Here is a 21895-nt window from a genome sequence, read left to right on the forward strand (position 1 = left end):
AGTACATTTCAATTCATTCCACTTTTACAAATACAATTCTCATGTCTTGTCTAGTCTTCTATATTTTCTCTTCTCTTTATTAGAGATAATATATTTTGCTTCTCACAATTCTTATTGTTTTCTATCTCCTAATACACCCTAACAGTAATATATATATATAGAGCATAATCATGAAGAGTATGTTGGTTTAAGTAAACATACACACATAATAGAAAACTAGTTCCTTTACACATCATGAAGCAAGCTGGTTTAAATAAACATAACAAGCATAATACAAAACTATTTTATATACACGGTCATCAATGTTTGATATCATGTTTGGGGAAAAGAGGAATGGGACAACAATTTGGGAATACAATGCTCTTATTCAAGTAATGATCATAAAATATATAAAAAGGTATAAATTCATAAATTAGGAATTATTTTATATGTAATTTAAAAATTAATACTCATAAGCGCCTATATTTTAATATGAAATATTATTTATATTAGGCAGTTATAAGTCTTGATGGTACTATTGATCGTCTCAAACTTCGTTTTGTACTTAAGGGTTATACCTAAATTTTTGGTTTAGACTATGGTGATCCTTTTTCTTTAGTGGCAAAGATGGCTTTTGTTCTCTTATTTATCGGCATGACAGCTCTTCAACAATGGTCTCTTCATCAACTGGATGTCAAAAGTGTCTTTCTTAATGAGGATTTGTAGGAAGAAATTTATATTGAGCAACCTCCCAGTTTTGTTTCTCAAGGGGAGTCTTCTAAATTGGTATTTCATCTTCGCAAATCCTTATATGGTCTCAAACAGTCTCATATGGCTTGGTTTGGAAAATTTAGCAATGTTGTTCAATAGTTTTGTATGGCTCACAGTGAAGCACATCTAGTTCAGCTTTTTATCATCACTCAAGTGTTGGGTGTATCTATCTTGTAGTATATGTTGATGACATTGGTCTTACAGGTAGTGATCACTGTGGCATCTCACAAGTAAAACAACACCTTTGTGAACACTTTCATACTAAAGATCTTGGCAAACTCATATATATCTTGGAGATTGGGTTGATGAATTCGAAATCTATTGATATTCCCATGGATTCAATGTCAAACTTCTACCCAATTATGGGGAGCTTCTTTCAAATCCTTAGAAGTACAGAAGATTAGTTGGAAAATTGAACTATCTCACTGTTACTCATCCTGATATTTTCTTTGGAGTCAGTGTGATGAATCAATTTCTCAATTCTCCATGTGAAGATCAATGGAATGCAGACATTTGTATAGTGAAGTACATTAAAGGATCTCCTAGAAAAGGTTTGTTATATTGTCATAATAACCATACTAAAGTCATTTGTTATTCATATGTTAATTGGGCAGGATCTCCATCTGATAGAAGATCAACTTCCGATTATTGTGTTTCCATTGGTGATAACTTCATCTCTTGGAAGAGTAAGAAACAAAATGTTGTGGTGAGATCTAGTGCATAAGAAGAATATAAAGTTATGGTCTCGGCTACTTGTGAGCTTATTTGGCTTTAATAGTTACTTAAAGAATTGCAATTTAGAGAGGTTACTCAAATGATACTTATATATGATAATCAGGTTGCTCTTATATTAGTTGAAATCCAATTTTTCATGAAAGGACCAAACATATTGAGATTGATTGTCATTTCATTTGAGAAAATATTATATCGGGAGATATTAAGACTGAGTTTGTTAATTCAAATAATCAATTAGCATATATTTTTACTAAACCCTTACGAGGGCCTAGGATTGATTACATTTGTAACAAGTTGGGTACATATGATCTATATGCACCAGCTTGAGAGGGAGTGTTAGATATAATTAGATATTATTAGATATTATTAGATATTATTAGATATTATTAGATATTATGAGATATTATAGATAGATATTGTTATATATTTATAATTATGTAATGTGCTCAACCCATAAGTTTCTTTTCCTGTATAAATATAACCCTATGTGTTCAATATACACAAGGGATTTACCCTATTCTTTCTTTTCTTTTAATAATATCACAAGTCCTGGATTTATCGAGGTGTTACCCAAATTTATAGGGATGTTACCTTGATTTATCAGATGTTACCATACTAGTCACATATTCTTTATTTGTTCTTTAATGTAGTCAATCCCCCAGTTGGCCGGTCACTGATGCCTAGTGACGTGGCTCATTCGGTTCCGATTGGTACAAGTATAATTGGCTAGTTCAACACGATCATTTCCCTCCTATGACTATCAACATATTTAACTGAAAAACAATCTTCTGTAGGTAATAAATCTTTTGTAGGTAATAGAATAAGAGAAGGAGAAAATGTCAAACATTCCTTACGTCAGTGCAATTGGTAGCCTGAATGATGCACTAGACCTGATTTAACATATGTTGTTAGCATGGTTTGCATATATAAGCACAATTTTGGCAAGGATTATCAAAATGTTATATATGCATAATCTTGGCAAGGATAGTTGGAATGTCGTGAAATGGATTTTTCGATATTTAAAAAGGTACTTATGGTATTGGCTTGGTATTTGGCATAAGCAAGGCTGCAACCAATGATGTTCTAGGTTTTGTTGACCTCGACTATGGTGGTGGAGTTGATCTTGACTGGAGAAGATCTCTCTGTTATATCTTTATGTAATGTTACTATTAGTTGGAAAATGACACTTCAGTCTATTGCCCCATTATCTATAACTAAATTAGAATATATTGCGGCCATAGAAGGTGTGTAAAGGGCTCTTTGGCTTCGTGGTTTGGTCAATGAACTTGGTCAAGCACAAGATACTCTTTTTGTGTTTTGTTATAGCCAGAGTGTCATTCATTTAACCAAGTTAGTTAACAACAAGACCGAACTTTATCCTATATGTTGTTGCTATTGGTAAAGTAGTGAAAAAGGTTCACACGTATGAATATCTAGAATACATGCTTACTAAGCCCCTTCCAAATGTCAATTTTCAACGTTATAGATTTGGTTGGTTTCTATAGAGTTTGAAGACATGGTGCAAAACTAGTTAAATTCAACCCAAAGTGGAGATTGTTGAGTGTATGACTTTCAAAGCAAGTGGTTCTTATTGGTTGTGTATTTTTACTCCTTAAGTATATGGTTATTGTTTTAGTTTCAATATTAGCCATTATGGTTTAGTTTATGCTTTATTGTAGTACATTTCAACTCATTCCACTCTTACAAATACAATTCTCATGTCTTGTCTAGTCTTCTATATTTTCTCTTCTCTTTAATAGAGATAATATATTTTGCTTCTCACAATTCTTATTGTTTTCGATCTCCTTATACACCATAACAGTAATATATAGAGCATAATCATGAAGAGTATGCTGGTTTAAGTAAACATACACACATAATAGAAAACTAGTTCCTTTACACATCATGAAGCAAGCTGGTTTAAGTAAACATAACAAGCATAATACAAAACTAGTTTATATACACGGTCATCAATGTTTGATATCATGTTTGGGGAAAAGAGGAATGGGTCTTTTTGTGACTTGCTAAAAGAAACTAACAAAACAAGAAGGTTTACTTATTTGCAAACCATTAATTTCCTAAACATAAATCTACAAATCTTATAAGAGAAGTGCTAGCAACATTGTCTAAGACACCTTTTCTAAGACACTTTCTTATTGGTCAGAATTTGTTAAAAATTACAAAATTACGAGATTCATTAAATAAGACGTGAAACTTACAATTTTGTGTTTTTCAATAAATTTTAACCAATAAAGGAGTGTGTCCAAAAGTGTGTCTCAGAAAAGGCGCTTTTCGCATTGCTACTTACGGTAAATGCCATAGACTAAATGGGTAGCATGGTTTCATTTTAGATAGAAATTCCAAAGCCTAAATCCCTCGCAGCTGTGTTAAGATATTCAATAGACATTCCATTTAAAAGCTGGCTGTGAGCTTCCCATGTCAAGCATTTGTTTATGTCAGCTTGCCAGTCAATGACATCCAAATTGAAGTATTGATTATGGATGTCATTCTTTTGCGGTCTCTTAGGACTGTATCTTCTAATTGAACAAGTATGCAAAATATCACGAAGAACTGAAGTGCTGAGAGCACGGACATGTGCACTAGGATGAGAAAGGCATCTGATTGTAGCTGGTAGGCGACACTGCATGTGAACGTGCACAAGGAGGTTGGTAACCATTATATTTTATGTACAGAACATGCACACGAGTTACTTTTGTTTTCTTTTCTTAAATAGAGCAGTTTTTACCCGAAGAAATGCTTTGTAGGCTAGGAAGCACAGTTGAGGATACAGAAATTTAGAGAACTTTAGGACATGAAAGGACTATACCATACTGTATAACAGTAATTTCAAATTAACAGAAAATAAAATTTGAAAATCACAAAAGATAATTGATGTTTTAAAAAATGGGCATAATTAAGTATAAGGCAAAAATGTGCTTTAGTCCCCATATTTTTTTGTCAAATTTGGTTTTAGTCTCTGCACTTCTAAATTAATTCACATAGTTTTTAAAATTGGATGATTAATTCGTCAATTTCAAAGATAGAGACCAAAACCAAGTTTGATCAAGAGTATACGTAAAAACACATTACAATACAAGATGCTACTATTTAGAAGTGTTTACATGTACTGTGTCCATATGAAGTTGTAAATTAGAATCAGATTTGAGGTTAAACTAACAACTTTCATTCAGAGTGGGCTCAGTTCAAATGAGGGAAGTTTGTTTTACCTTTAGCAGGTTTGAAAGGCCATCTGCCACCGCGAAACCAGATTCTCCCAACTCAATCACAGGCTGAACCGCTTTAGCGGTTGCTTCCAATAGCTGGCCAGTTTTACCAAAATTTGAAATATGAATATCAGAAAAGCTTAAAGATAATCCAGATAACATTGCTCAATGTTTTATAACTGAAACTTGATTTATGGAAGACAATTATTTTAGGTTACTATCTAAAAGTTTTGAATTAAAAAGGTACAAAAGGAAGCAGTTGTGATATACTTGAGCACAATTCCACACTATATTGCATAAATTTATTTCATATATAATTTTTTTTACACAAAGTCTTCCATATAGCATTGTTATTTTACCTCCAGGGAAAGAGCTATATAAATATTACCTTCTAAAAAATCTACTATTTCTCATGTTAAGACATGAAGAAGGGCCAAGGAATTGATGAATATATACGTATGGGGTCTATCTATGTATGTACCAAAAAATACTGATAAATATTTATCTGCAAAAAAATCATTTGATATGCCTATATATTTATCAAAATGAATTCAATATAAAAATTTGAAGGAATGAAATTAAATATTAAAGGACATGAAGAAAAGAAAATTTTAGAATTTATTTTGAAAGAACTTTTATTGACATGCGGCCATGAATTGAAGACAGGTTTCTTGTTGGAAGACATTGAAATTTTGAAACTGCATGGATAAGTAATGTATGAACATGGTACCTTAAGCTGTGTTAAAGTGCAAGCTTCTCCATCCACTAGCATACCGTCGGTGGCTCGTAGTAGTAAATCTGATGCACTTGCCACAACTACTAATGATTCTAAACTATCATGATTCCTCATTAGTTCAATTATCAATTTTACAATCCGCTGATTGATTCTCCACATCTTCTGACCAAGATTGTCATCTTTAGCAATCCATGGCTGCAATTCCTTTTCGGCCTGACAAGCAAGAAGTCGACTATGTAATTATAACAAAAAATATCTTAAAAAGGGAAGCTGATTTCGAAAGCTGGTTAGATGAGCTCTTCTGCAACAGATATTTAAGCTTCCTGTACATTAGAAAACAACAGTACTAACAATCCTGGCTAAAAGTCATATCCAGAGTCATTATTTATGTAACCATTTTTCATAAAAAGACAAATGTAGACCTGAAGAACAACTGCCGTAGCTGCTTTCATAGGTGATGCAGATACAACCTGGCATAATGCATCAACAACCTACATCACATTAAATCACCTAATGATTAATAATGGACCTTTTTCCCATGGAAAATAGAAATATAATAGAAGTATTTAATCCACACAAACATTTATAAATTTTTGTAGATTAATTGAGTTTTGTGCTACATACTTATGTCTTATACATAGTATATAATCATCACAATCAATCGTGGAGTTTATTACTAGCTGATTTTTGCAGCTCTCAGCTACGTTTTTACGCATGCGCTACATCAGACAATAACTATAATTAGCTTTTCATTTTCAAGTATCTCATTCATTGGATGCTTTTCGTTTCATTTACTCCCTCTAAAAATTATCAAAATAAGGCTCTATTTTCTTTGAATTATGACTTTGATGTGAGTGTTGAAGCTTACAAGTTTATGGACAGGTCATGGTAAAAAATTAAAATATTGATAGATGCATATGATAAAATAGTACTCTATTTTTTATACCAATATTTAGAAACACTACCAATATTTCTATTACAAGGTCAAGGCTCCACATGAGAAGGATCCTCAGTTTAAGGCTTGGGATGATGACGATTTATTTCTTGTGGCTATAACACTCTATGAATCCAGTTATTAGCTGGGAATTACATCTTCTTGTTTGAGAGTTGGAGATCTTCAAATACTAAGCAAGGAGTCTTGTCAGTGACCAACAATTATGACTCCTAAGATTGACAAGGCCTAGTTTAAGAGATTAGGAAATTCGATATCGTTGATTCCTATCAGAACAGACCTAACATTTTGTTGGTTTTGTAAGATAGTTCACGCAAGACCTAAGGGAAAGACACTTGCAACTTGTTGATTGAATTCTACGATAACTCAACCACTCTAGGGAGAGGAGAGGACCACTAATCAAAAGTGGTAGAAGTTTGATTATGAAAGCCAATTAAAAAGCCAACTATGTGAGTCCAATAGCAGATAGAAGATCAACTTCATGTTAGTGCTTGTTTTTAGGACAAAATATGGTCGCATGGGGATGCAAGGAGCAAGATGTAGTTGCTTAGAGCAAAAGCTCAACGAATTTGTGAGCTATTATGGATGAAAATCATCCCAGATGATTTTAAGATAAAGTATGAAGGTCATATGCAATTATGTAGTGACAACTATTAGAAATCAATATGGCCCATAATCATATGCGACATGATAGGACAAAACACATTGAGGGAGTCTTGAAAGTCCATAATTTAGATCATAATATTTTGCCCACAATTAGCACTAACGTATGACTTTGATTGTTAGCCTGTAATTATTAGGAGATTGTATTCCCTGTTTTCTTGATTGCCATTTAACCTATACTTTTAAATAAATATATTCAGATTATTCCCTTTGTAATATTTGTTTTTTCAACTACGAATGTTACATGACCTGTATTATCTTTAAGGATTTTCAACTCGGATTTTTCTGTGTAAGCTATTTGGTGATGCTTCATGTATCGCTTGTGGAATAAAGATTCACTCTTCTGGAGTCAGTTACTATTATGAATTCCAATCATCTGAAGTCTTGATTTTCACTAGTAACTCAAAAAACATAATAATAACTTGTTTTATAGAATAACAACATGCATAGTTCTGGCACGAGAAGAATAGAGAATGACAAATGGTTCGCAATTAAAAAAAAGCGCAGAGGATAGTAGTTGTAGGAAGTATAACATATGTAATAGTACCTGTCTCCACCCCTGTTGAGCAGAAGTGCTTTCTGCACAAGGTTGAGTCTCAGGAGATGCAATCAACTTCTGCCATAGTAGTGATACTACAGAGAAGCATAACTCTTGCTTCTCTGCGAGCCTGGATCTAAGAAAAATTTGGGCACTGCAATTGAATCCTATATGCCTGTCCATAGTTAGGAAGTTGGCTAGATCAGAAGCATCGAATGCGAGACTTGTGGCTCCTTTTCCAAAGGTACATCCCGATGCTTCATTTGAATATGAAGTTCTATCACATCTTTTACCGAGTTCCAAGGGGGATGAATCTGTAGAGATTGAAGTAGATGTCTGCCCAGGGTCCAGGTGGCTACTATTTTCAAACTGGTTTTGTCCTTTAATACTACCACAGGGGTCTTTACAAATAGGGGTATGAATTAAGGTTGCTCCGAATGGTTCTGCCTTGTTTACTATGGATGCAACAGCTTTGCTGTGAATATCTATGAGATTGTACAATGACGATGCCCTAGAGTGAATTTCATCATCCCATTTGCAACGTATCAAAACAGACAGAGCACGCATGCAAGCTTTTGACCGTCTAAATAGTTCAGAAATATGTGCAGCAACCATAGCTGCTGCAACTATTTCATTTGAGCTGTAACTCCATGAGGTACCAACAGAAGAGGGCTTCAATGAAAATAGCGCCTCTAAAATTGCTAAAATTCTATGGGTATGGCGTATTGCTGAATCTATGCATTTCTGCAATGCATGGGAAGATTCATCTATTTTGGAAGGCTTGGCTATCTTTTCTACTTTATTGAGGACTGAACGATTGTTTCCTCGCGAAACCGTAGGGAACAACTGAAGCTCACAGGCAAGAGCACAAACAGCAGCCAGAACGTAAGAATCAAATGCTGATACAGGACCTTGCTTCTTTATTTTCCGATTTTTTGTTTCTTTCTGGCTTTCAGACACTGGAAATAAATCCTCAATCACTTCCTCCAAATAATTATCTTCACCTCTTGGTTTCTTGCTTCCATTGAATTTGACCTCATGACTAACACAGACAGTTAAGACAACAAATAGTAGGCGTGAAGCAAGCTCAACAGATGCACATGATTCTAAGAAAAGTGAATGCACCATGGTACGAAGTTCTGCCACGGCAAGGTTTTTAGAGGCAGAGCCCACAAAATAGTATCGTGTTTTTCTTTTTTGATCACTAATGGGCTCAGCTGGAAATGTCCTCTGAAGAATAGCTTCCACTGTAGCAACAAATATTTTCATGAGACATGCTTCAGATGGACTTCCACGAGGAAGATATTCCAAAACCTTGAGTAGGGGTATGTACAAATTCCATGAGAGTATGGGAGGTTGAAGTGGTGTTGCGACCACAATTTCTGGTAGATCAACAGCTGAAGAATTTAATGGAATCAAGCCATAAGCAGCCTCCCATATGGTACAAATTCTCCACTCAACCTCTGGACCATGAGCACAAAGCATTGAGGCAATGCCCTGGGCTGTGGCTTCAATGGTGGCTTCAGCAGCAGCAGCTTCAATCTGATCAACAAATATATATTGTAAGTCTTCATCATGCACAGAGAATGAGCTCTATGGTACCACAAAAATGAGAAAAAGAAAATGAGGCAACTTGCATAGTGTCATAACCTGCTTTCTGTTGGAAGAAATATAGCCACCCAAAGGTTCATGTTGAATTTCAACTCCATCAACTTGCCTTAATGGAGGGAAAAGTAAAGCAGGCTGAGAAAGTATTCGGAAAAGCAATGCAGCTGCAGCATCTGCAGCTACACCAGATCTCATGGACATTGCAGTGCCTATGGCCCGCAAGAAATGAAAATGCATCCAATTTCTAGGGAGCTGTATTAACAATCAGAGAGAAGGGAAACAGAAAAAGTAAATCAGTCAATTGGATTGAAACTTTCACTTTTAGAATGTTACTGCAGATGAAAACATCAAAATGCACATTACTATGCCATCACCACTGCATATTTATTATATACCGCATTAATTCAGAGATTACGAAAGAAGAATGAAAAATCAAAGCATATTGTGCACTTCATATGCTTTTTTTACCCGCCGACATTGCAACAATCTACATGTACTATCCATGTGACTTGCACCAACCATAAAGTTACATCCCACACAACCTGCAACTTTAGATATTAGCTCTAATGACTCGCTCATACCACTCAGACTGTACACCATCAAATTTTCCTCATTTTTCTTACAAGGGAACAACAAATGAACAAAAACACAATGGTATCACTTCATTCATGTAGTGAACCCAATCTTGTCAGAAAAGGCTTTTGTATTGTTGTTCTCTCTACGAACCCAGTTTCATCATATTTTAATTGCAATACTAAACGCTCGATAAAATCTTTAATGATGAAATATTGAACTCATCAATGCTTTCATTTCAAAATAGTGTCCAATGTGTAGAGATAAGGATACTGATATAACAAGTGCCCTAAGAACTAGTTAAGAAGAATTTAATACACCCTATTAAATGCATCTAATTATTTAAAACAAAACTAGTATTTAAAGTGACATTTGTGTATTTGATATTTAGGTGTCAATTTCAATACTACCTTCAACTTCTGATTTCTTAACCATGTCCTCTTTAAATTTGCATAAAGATTGTACAGCTTACCCTTATTCCACAAGCATATTCTTCAGCAGCTCGAAGAAGTTCTACAAGCTGCACAGCAGCATCAAGTGCATCCGGAGCCCATGATGGGGGTGCTTCTAACAGTCCAAGAAGAAGCCTTTGAGTTGCACTGGGAGTTGCAATGGCATAATATCTATACAGGTTTGGTATTTAAATTTGCTCAGGCCAGTGCATTTCAGGAACAACAAATAACTACAGAGGTATTGAGTTCAGAATAACCTGTGAAATAAACGTGCATATGGTTCTAGAGCTGGTAATCCAGCAACAAGATGCTCATCCAAAGCTGTTGTTGGAGGAGGAAGTAGTAGTGCAGGGACAGCAACTGCTGTTAAAGTAGCAGTCTCATAACGAGCAACTTCATTATCACAAACACTTAATATAACACCAGCACCATTAGCAACTGCCCATCTTGGAGTTGACGGCATCAGTTGAGGATGCTTCCCAGAACCACGTGCAGAAACTAAGGTAAAACAAACTCAATTAGGAAAAGATCCTTCTGAATTATAATTAACAGGAACAAAATCATCATCAATTCTTTTTTATACTTCCATTCCATGGAAAATTAGAATGAAGCAATCAAATGACTACATGAGTACGCTTTGAATTTAGGCTTAAGGCTTTTAAGGTGAGAACTGACCAAGCCTTATAAGAAGAACATCGTCCATTTTGTAGATGGTGTGGGATCTTAACAAATCCCCCTCAAATAAGGGTGATCTACTAACATATTTAGTATTGGTTTGCATACCTTCTAAGAATTTGTGTCTGGGCTTCATGGAATGAGGGTTGCGTCTCCAATTACATACAAACACTATTTGATTATATCATTAGTCAATGTGGATCTCCAACCAGTACTAACTAGGTCCAAATAAGGTTTTCACTTCAATAACATTAGAGGATTTATGTAAGAATTATAAAAGGTAGGGAAAAGTAAAATTTTATTAGAAGTTTCATGGATCAATTATACAAAAAAGATAAGCGGTAAAAGAGAAACAGAAAACTCCAAAATATTCAAATATCGCATTAACCGAATTGCAAAGTGAGAAAACATGAGTTTGATGATCTAGGGGATAACGTACCAATCATGGGTGGCTGGAGTTCTCCTGCGCCATATTTACCCAGAACACCACTGCACCTGTTAATGCATGACAATTTCGATCAACTTATTCAGAAGTTTACTTGGAACCAAAGAGGAAACAAGATAACTAAAGCATTTGATTCAACCATATTTATATAATCAAACATTTTATGAATTATGCTACAAAGAAAGAAAGATATTGCTGACCCCTGAGGTTGTTAGGCCCTACCAGTCTACACAAGTACAATTGGACCCCACCGTGAGGCCAAGGTAGAACTACAAACAACAATGGTTTCAACAAGACACACTGCGAACAACGAACGAATTTCTGAAGATCAGATCACTATGTTTCAAAGATGGAAGATTAGTTGGAAAATTGAACTATCTCATTATTACTGGTCCTGATATTTCCTTTGCAGTCAATGTCGTGAGTCAATTTCTCAATTTTTCATGTGAAGAGCATTGGAATGCAGTCATTCTTATACTGAAGTATATTAAAGGCTCTCCTGGAAAAGGTTTGTTATATTGTCATAATAACCATACTAAAGTCGTTTGTTATTCAGATGTTGATTGGACAGGATCTCCATCTGATAGAAGATCAACTTTCGGTTATTGTATCTCCATTGGTGATAACTTATGTCTTGGAAGAGCAAGAGACCAAAGTGTTATGGCAAGACCTAGTGCAGAAGCAAAATATTATGGCCTTGGCTACCTATGAGCTTATTTAGCTTAAGTAGATACTTAAAGAATTACAATTTGGAGAGGTCACTCAAATGACACTTATATGTGATAATTAGGCTGTTATTCATATTAGCTCAGATCCAGTTTTTCATGAAAGGACCAAATATATTGAGATTGATTGTCATTTCATTCAAGAAAAAATTATATCGAGAGATATCAAGACTGAGTTTGTTAATTCTAATAATCAATTAGTAGATATTTCTACTAAACTCTTACGAGGGTTTAGGATTGATTACATTTGTAACAAACTGGGTACATATGATTTATATGCAAAGTTTGAGGGGAGTGTTAGACATTATTAGATATAATTGGATATTATGAGATATTGATAGATATTTTCTATTTATGTAATGGGCTTAGCCCATTTGTTTTTTTTTTCTATATAAACATAACCCTATGTGTTAAATATACACAAGGGATTTACTCTGTTCTTTCTTTTCTTTTAATAATAACAAAAGATATGTTTGAACAAATATACATAACAAAAGAGGTATATTTGAACAAATTTTTTCATAAGCACTTTTAGGAGAAAATAAGAAGAAGAAAAAAGGAGTTTCTCTAGAAGATAAAATTAGGTTATACATAAACTAGTTTGAAGAAGTTACCACATGGTTTCTCTAAATTTTATTTTTTTTAAACTTGTGTGTGAACTAATTTTAATGCATGAAAAAACCAATTTCATCTTTTTCTTATTTTTCTTTTTTAGAAGTATTTATGAAGAAACTTGTCTAAAGAGACTCATAGCAAATATCTGTTATCTGAATTGAAAGAAGCAATTCATATGTGATTTGTAAGCGTAACGAAAAATACTCACCACCGAAAATAGTCACTTCTAATGCCTAAAGGTGCAGCCAATAATATATCAGTAATCCACGGGGACAACGGTCTTGTAGGCTTCTTCTCCTGCTGCATCATAGAGTTATGGCCAGACTCCCCATATGCGGAATCATTAACCATTGCATGGCTCCCGCCACTGCTTCCTTCTGCTTCACAGTATTGTCTTTCCATTTTGTATATGGGGCGATTGTAAAGAGTTAAGATACGCAAAATTTCTCCGCATGCCAGAGCCCATTGTTCTGAATATTCATTCTGTAGAATTACACAGAATAAATCAGAAGGTTGACAGGGAGCATCTTTGCAGATACTGAAGCTGAATAAATTATATATTTAAATCAATTAGAATTAAAAATCATATTGGTTTCAATTAAGTAACTTGTGTTTGCATTTCACAAACTAGAAACTTACTTTTCCATAAATTTGAATTCCATACAGACAAAATCAAAATACAAGTCAGTGGATTATACCTCATTTTTTGGGCAGACTAAAGAAATGAAAGAAGCAAATGGAGGAATAGTCTTGTCATAGACCAGCGTACCATCAATAATACATGAAATGATTGGAAGCACAACTGCGTGCCCATGCTCAGGATGATGAAGGACAAGTACCGCTGGATGTACATGTGAATGAATAAATAAGTTAATTGGGCAAGTAATAGTCATAACTTATTGTTGAGTAAATAAAAATTGAAACTAATATTAAAGAATAAATACCCAAAACTTCATCAAAGAGGAGCATTTCTTTTGATGGATACCGATTGCGGATCAACTGTCAAAGCAACACAAACCAGTAAGTATGTTTGATACAAACTCCTGGATTCCACAAGTCAAAGCACAATATTTCTATTGAATCTACAAAAGGAAATTATGTATTTCTATATCCACTTTTCGAGTTTATATGTAAATATAGTTGCATTTATCATACCTCAGCAATATCATCAGGAAATTGTTCTGATGTAAATTGACCAATGTATTCAACATACGCAGCAATTTGATCCTATAACAGAAAATTAGAAATATATATATCATAACAAGTACATAATAAAACAATAAAGTTTAACATAAAAGAGCTTATGCTGAGGCTTTGGAAACATGTATTTTCAGTTACAAATGACTAGAACGCTGCTGCTTTCTGACTAGTAGTATGACATATATAGACTGAAACGAAAAAAGCGGGCACAAATTCGTTGTTCATTATCTTAGGCTCTAATTGATTCACTAAATTTTAAAGGACTGGAAAGCACAAAAACATTTGTCCTCTGTTCGTTACAAAAATATTTGTCCTCTGTTTCTTACAAATATTCATGTACTAAATGGAAACTTTTAAATCTGTTCCTGAACACATTTTTTAAAGTAAGTCCATAAAAAGTTAGGCCTTTGAGATAGATTTTGACGGGTTATGATCATCGGAAAATGATAATTTAAGACAGTTTTATTTTACAAGACAGTTTTAAAAATCTTAGAGATTCAATTAAAAAATTGGAAAATGAAAGGCCCAGGTAAAAGAAAATAGTTTAAGAACTAGTTGGTAATTTATCAAAGAAAAAATAAATTCGTGATTGATCAAAGATAAATTCGTGATTGATCAAGACTGCTGTAGCTATAAATACTTTTTCAATTTGGGTTTTTTTTCTGTCGGGAAATCAAATTTCTGCATATATTCCGGTAAAATTTGAACACATAACCTATGGTTTGGGGAAAACAACTTATTTCCTCATCCTAATAGTTAACTAGAGTAATTTAGCTCCTCTATTTAATACATAAAAGTCAGTTTAAAATGTGATCCGGTCGGTCATCGGTAGTCGATGACGTCAGCAGAAGATAACCACGTGGACCACTCGCAGGGTGACACGTGGACCAGGTGACAGATAGATCAGGGTGAACGTGATCGGTTGTCAGTAACCAAGTGACCACCGACAGATCAGGCGGCAGAGAAGTCAGGGAACAGATCACCCAGAACGGTGATCGGTGGTCAGTAACCAAGTGGCCACCAGCAGGCCAGTTCCCAGATGAACGACTGGGGGTAGAACGCGAGAAGCAATATAGCACTGATCAGTCATCGGGTGCATGGTCATCGGGGTATCGTGTGTTACACGCAGTTAAACTGGGACTGAGGTTCCCAACGAGAGCGTTACGCATAGACCTCGCATGAGCACATCTCAGGGAATCGTGCACGAGAGTGGCCTGAGGGAGCTAGTAAACCGGTCAGTGATTGGTGATTCCCTCAACCCATTACGTGCGTGACACCGTGAAGGGTAGGCCGTTTACGCAGAGAGCAACGCTTGGTGAGTGTGCCTAGACCAGCCACACCTGGCGTTCTCCTGGGAGTATGCGATTTACCCAGATGGAAGAAATATGCTAAGTTACTCCGCAAGGGAATAACTTAGGCGCACAAAGAGAAGCGCTAGAGCCCTTCAAGTAGTGACACGTGCATGGTTAGATGTGAGTCGCATGCCTCCACGTGTCATCATCTGAGAAGGGCGCGGTCCAGATAAAGGTGCACTCCGTACCGCTAAGGGTACAGACAAGCGCGTCACACTCTACTGATTCTGGAGGTACGTTGTCGCAGAAAAGCATAACAGGGTTCTGGCACATGCCAGAGAGGCATAACAGAATTCTGTTAGACCCAGATACAGAGAGAGGCATTAAAGAGAATCAGGGTGAGATTCAGAGGGGATAGAAAAAAAAGAGAGAGTTTTCACACACACTACTAGTTTTTCTCATTGGTGGTTCCGTGATCTAACTTGATCGTCGGAGTGCAAACAGCCGCTAGAGGCGCCGTCGGTGTGTTTTGCAGGTCGCGTTTGGAGATCCTAGAGAAGGTTCTGAGGATGATTTTGCAGATAGCACAGTCGCGTAGACGGGGCAGAGAGAGCTACGAAGCGATTCCTCCACGCTCGAGTTGTCAGCAGGATCAAAATGTAACCGATGTGTTGCTTTTACATGTTCTTAAGAACATAGTATGAAAGTGATATTTAGATTTCAATATTAATATATATGAAAATCAAAATTAACAGTGCCACAGCAAACAACTCTGCACATTTCAGTTAATCAAAGTTAAATAACAGTGCTCTCCTCTGTCACAGATTCCGTCTTACAGTAAACCGAATGCTTAACAACCAAGTTTGCTTCAAAAAAACTTTTACGAAGTAATATCTCTTTCACACATGAAAGAATCATCCGAAAGAAAAGTTTGTTATTTATTTTTTTGTTTGTTACTTGAAGGCTGTCATGTCTAATAGAAACAACAAATTAAGTTAAAGCCTTCGGTATCCAAACCACAATATTCGCAAAAAAGAGTTAATTAAATAAATTAGTAAATGCTAACAGTTTAACCACTGAAAATATACGGGTTAAATATTTTTTATACACATTTATTTTACTATATTCTTTGAATGGATAAACTTAGTATAAAAATGATATGCTATTCAAATTTGAATATAATAGAATAATTCTAACATCAACATTTTTTAGAATTACAACAATAATATTTAAAAAAAATATCTTAAAACTTAAACTAACATAGAATTTAACTTTACTTTTAAGATAAATAATATACTCATAATAAAAATAATTAACATAATTTCATCCAAAATTAAATAATAATAATTACTATGATTTAAAATAAAATATGGTTCGTTTCAATATGTAAGGAAAGAGAGAGATAGGTGCAAGAAGAAGAGAGAAAGAGAAACCATGTATTATTGCTATATTACATCATACAGAAAAATATCTATTTACAATATTTATAGAGTTTAAGGAGGCTTTCTATACACTCCGTTAAAAGTTAAAAATATATTCATAATAAACGTAATTTTAATTTAAAATATTTAAACAATGTTGAAAAATCAATTTCACAAGTAATTTTTGGAAAAAAAAATTAGAAGGTAATGAAGAAAGATAATATAATTAAAAATATATATATTCCCTCCATTTTCCTTCATTTTATCTTTAAGGTTTCTCACACATATTAAGAAAAAACAATTAACAATAAATAAGTTAGTGAATAGAAAAAAATTACTAAAATATCCTTAAACATTTTTTCTATAAATAAATAAAATACTAAGTTCTACTTAATTGATTTGCAGTAATATACAACAATATTTTAACAATATTTTCTCCCACCTATTTGATTTATGACTAATGAAAGAGTTTGTATTAATGTGAATATTTATTTAGAGTAATATTAGAAGAAAAATTATAATTATTGCATTGAAAGAAATAATTTACAATATTGATAAATTGTAAAAAGAATTAACATAAATTAAGATGGAAGGAGTAATATAACTAAACTAGATATCCTGAAATTTGACATTTCTTGATGAATAGGCTGGTTGAGTGAAAGTGAATTCCAAAAGATAATTTTAAAGAGATATAATAATCTAAGATTTAAAAGGATTATTGCTGGTTATATATATGGTTATTTTCCTTGCAACCAAACTGGCTGAAAAACTCCTTCCTTCTACATTAGCTGCTCAAGTTCTATAAGCTTAATGTGAAGGAGCGGAACATTATAAACGGTAACTATTGTTTTTATTATAATTATTATTAGAATTTCAAAGTTAGGGAAACTAATATACAATGGAGTGGAGTTAGAATTTCTATGAGAGACCAGTTAAGTTAAATTATTTATAATAAACATTACAAGGTACCTTTCTTTGTTGATCTTCCAGTGGGGGAGGCCAGAACAACGAGGAGAACTGAAGACGGTCAATCCACCTTTCACTGGAAGCAGCCATTGAAACAGACATCTGCCTTCACTTTCAATTCTTAACTTATTCCTTTCTGCTTCTGATATCAAAACCAACAATCCAAATCCAGCCAAAACTGGCTACCAATCAAGAATTAAAATATCGTAATTCAACATTTCCTGTATAGCATGCCCACATATTTTCACTTTAGAATCCAAACAAGAATTGGTATACCAAAATTCAAATTTCACCAAATACCAATAAATAATAAACATTAAAAAAATGTCCACTGAAATTACAAATCAATACATGTATCAGAAAATTCTAGTTACTAACTAATGTGGATTCCCCTACGATGCTCAACTCCTTACACTTGAAAACGTTGAAACTGAAGGTGATTTTCTAGTTAGTTTCCACTACAGAACCGGAAGGGGGAATATCCAAATTGAATGTTTATATAAAAAAAAAACTGAGCATATATAACCTAAAAAAAAACATATAAAAATGAACAAGAGTTTTGGAAAAAAAAAGCAATAATGAGGTTAATATTTTCTCGAAGAAACGTTCAATTTTCTTCATGACCAAACTTTTAAGCAAATCTTCAAAAAGTAATTTTTAGCATATATATATATTTATATATATATATATATATATTATTCATATAATTTTTACCAACTATTATATTATTCAAGAACTTTTAATTGAATCATATTTTCTCAAAATCTACCATTAGTTTGTAATCTAAGTGACACACATAAATACATTATTTATACAAAATTTTATCTTAATATAAATTATTTTATTTATTGTTTATATTTTTTTTTATCTCAAGTATGTTGAGATAACATCATTAGGATTAAAGGAGAAAGATACATATAAATTGTTTTTTTCATAATGTATGACTATTGGGCGTACCAAAACAATATCTCAAATTAAGAGCTAATGGAACAAGAGTTCTCTGGCAAAGATGGGGTGTCATTACTGTCAAATTCGATCTTAAGAAAGCACAAAAATGTTATGATCAGAACTTAAAGGTCACTCCCTATTCTTTAAAGATGTCATTGGTTCATGGCTCGACTTAGATTGATGCCTTGGATCTTCTAGATGGTACTTTATATTAGGAGCACAATGTTCAACACCAATGCAATAATGTTGAACTCGCACCTCAGCCTAGCTCTAGAGATTGACTTCGATCCACATGTCGAGTTTGAGGAGTGTTGTTCCACATTTGATGAGTCAACTATAAATTTGTAATATAACTCTTAAACAATTTAGTGCACCCGAGTGGACAAAACAATGAGTCGCTTACTTGGGAAACAAGTAGAGTGAGTCATGGTATAGAATGTTGGTCTCATTACATGAAGCTTGATAGATATGCCATGAATTTATCCAGAGATCATATGTCATAACAAGAAGAACGTGACCCTTTCAAGATTTCTCCTCAAACTACTAAAGAAGGAAAAACCCTATTCCAGATTATTGAAAGGGCCTAGAATGTTTATATTGGATGCTAAAGAAATGTTCCAAGATATCAAAAAAGACATTGTTTCCCTACCGATACTTGTTAGCCTGCCATATAATTCAATGTTCATACTTTACCTAGCTATGTCAAACTTGACAATAAGTTTGGTATTGGTTTTTCAAAAAGGTAAAAAACAAAGCCCTATTTATTTTACAAGTTGCATTCTACAACTAGCCGAAGAGTGCTACCAAGTAATTAAGAAGTTGGTGTTTACCCTTATCTTCTCTATGTGAAGACTTTGCCAATATTTTCACATTGTTTATATCCCAGTTCAAATTGATTATCCTATCACACAAGTGTTACAAAAATTGGAGTTAGTGAGTAGAATGATATCGTGATCAATAGAACTATCCAATTTCGGATTATGATTCGACAATCGTGGCCCAATGAAGACTCAACTTTTTGGTTTTCTCATAAAGCTTTAACTCTGGGAAACATATGAATGGTGATTTATGAGTGGGGATGGTCCATCAAATAAAAAAGTCAACGAAGTTGGAAGAATCCTCGAAGAACCTCATAAAATTATCCTTGAAGAAATCATATGATTCAACTTTAAGAGTCAAACAATCAAGACAAATACGAAAATTTAATTGTCGATTTAAAACTTGCTTGAGTATTGAGCGTACAACAACTCAAATGACATAATGACTCTTAATTGATCACAAGGACATATAAACGATGACTACCAAGTCTGGTTACAAAATACTATCATATCGCTAGAAATTTAGAGGAGTGATTTGACAAATTCAACATCATTGATGTACCAAGTGATCAAAATAATCGTGTCAACGTTCTTTCAAAGTTATCCAACACAAAAAAAACAGAACTACATCGAACTCTCATCCAAGAAACTCTTCAACAAATTCATTGGAAGTAAAACACTCCTTTGTAATAAAAAACAATATAAATCAAAATTTATATATTTAAAATATATTGAAATATGAACATATTAAATAATACGTGATTTCTAAAATTAATCCTCATTATAGTTTGTCTTCATACCTTTTCTATAGAACAAGTGGGTAAACAAATCTTATAAGCATTTGTTATTCCCTCTCTTTTAGAAGTTCATCAGCAAGTTTTATCCTACTATTTTAGATTAGACGGAGTTATAATTTGATGACATTTTTTAAGAAATAAAAACAACAAATGATATCAAATTACTTTTAAAATAATTTTAAGAGAGCTATGTTTTTGTCTTAATCCCTCATTTTTCCTTAATTTAGCTGATATATATATATATAGATATATATATATATATATTATATATATTCAGCACAAATTAAAAAATCTGAAGAAGAAAAAAAATGTAGCTGATCTAAACCCCCAAGAAGTGTTCTATCAAGCAGGAAAAAAAATCAATGATAGTGAGACTTTCTCATAGAAACACGGAATTCATCACATTCCAACTCATCGTTTATAATTTCAGTTTCGAGGAACACCTAATAATATATCGGTTTTCAGAAAAAAAAATATTAAAATGAAAACTAGCACCAAAATATCTCAACGTATCTGATTCATCGCACCACATATTAAAAAGAAAAGTTAAATCCACTTCAATGTTCAACACAATTACACAAAGACCAACAACAACAAAAAAATAACGCAATTAAGATTTCTGGTAGAATCATTCAATTCTCTTCATGGTCGAACACCTCATCTAATCTTCACAAACCAATTCCCAGCATGAATATAAATGCATACATATATATATTAAAAATGAAAACTAGCACCAAAAAGTCTCATAACAACACAGATTCACAACGGATTAACAAATCCAATAAAAAAATGAAACAATCAAATCCAGCTCAATAATCAAAACAATTACACAAACACCACAACAAAACTCAAAAACACGATGTAATCCAAAAAAATGCAGCAGAAAGTTGCATAAAATTAATAAAACAAATAAAATTAAAAAACGCTGTGCGTGTGTACCTGACGAGTCGTAAATGCCGAATGAATCAACTGATGGAAAAACAGTTCTCTGATTTAGAAGAAGAAACGATGGGGGTAGGAGAATGAAATTTTGGTATTGATTTGTGAAAATAATGATAAAAAAATTCTGAAAGAAAAAATTTAGAAGGGGTGGTGGTTGGTTATGGTGAGAGACAGAGTGAGAGAGGAAGCGAAGCGAAGAGAAGATCTTTAGAAGAGTTTAGAGAAGTTGTGTGCGTGGCAAGATATTTTCCTCACGCTTCTTCCCACAGTGTTTGCCATGTCATGTGATAGTATGTACTCTCATACATTTTCAACATTCGTGTATTTTCATTAAAGTTGTTTCACCTATAAATCACAAAATAAATATTATAAAGCCTTTTAATATCTGTCTTTAAATATTCGTATTCACCATGCATAATTATATAATTTTTTTTAAATCGATCAAATAATGAAGTGAAAATATATAAATGGAAACCAACCGCATAAACAAATTAGGATAAAATGTTTTCAATTTTATTTCTCTCAAACAAAATTGTCATTTTTTAATCCATTAATATTAAATACATTACTTTTCATTCTTTTCTTGGTTAAAAAATAATTATATATTTTCATAAATAGTTTTAAATATCCCTTACAAAACCAAAAATAATATATATTAAAGAAATTAAAATTAGATAAATATGTTTTTTTAAATCTAAAAAGTATTTTGAAACATGAAAGTATATTAGGTAAAGCCTAACTTCATCATGCTTTTAACATTCTCAACCTAATTTATCGATGCATTAAACGTTATCACGTTCTATCAATAAAAGTTTTGATT

General features: G+C 33.4%; 1 protein-coding gene across 2 annotated transcripts; it reads right to left on the reverse strand.

The window, feature by feature from the left end:
* Window positions 1-3362: 3362 nt before the first annotated feature.
* LOC137837351 (protein GIGANTEA) lies at window positions 3363-21424 on the reverse strand. Of its 2 annotated transcripts, none has more exons than XM_068646331.2 (15): window positions 21073-21424; window positions 17574-17791; window positions 13847-13918; window positions 13636-13690; window positions 13390-13532; window positions 12900-13174; window positions 11346-11401; window positions 10489-10729; window positions 10252-10402; window positions 9249-9458; window positions 7608-9140; window positions 5868-5936; window positions 5440-5658; window positions 4713-4805; window positions 3363-4126 (listed from the first exon to the last, which is right to left on the reverse strand). In XM_068646331.2, exons 2-15 carry the CDS (start codon window positions 17670-17672, stop codon window positions 3833-3835), a joined length of 3510 nt encoding a protein of 1169 aa, XP_068502432.2. In that variant the 5' UTR covers window positions 17673-17791; window positions 21073-21424; the 3' UTR covers window positions 3363-3832. The 2 variants fall into 2 exon arrangements, with proteins under 2 accessions (XP_068502432.2, XP_068502433.1); XM_068646332.2 differs by having other exon boundaries at window positions 13461-13532; window positions 21073-21359.
* Between the last annotated feature and the right edge of the window lie 471 nt (window positions 21425-21895).

This window comes from Phaseolus vulgaris, chromosome 4 (genome assembly GCF_051622355.1).
Source record: "Phaseolus vulgaris cultivar YP4 chromosome 4, ASM5162235v1, whole genome shotgun sequence".
In the NCBI taxonomy this organism is placed as follows: Eukaryota; Viridiplantae; Streptophyta; class Magnoliopsida; order Fabales; family Fabaceae; genus Phaseolus; species Phaseolus vulgaris.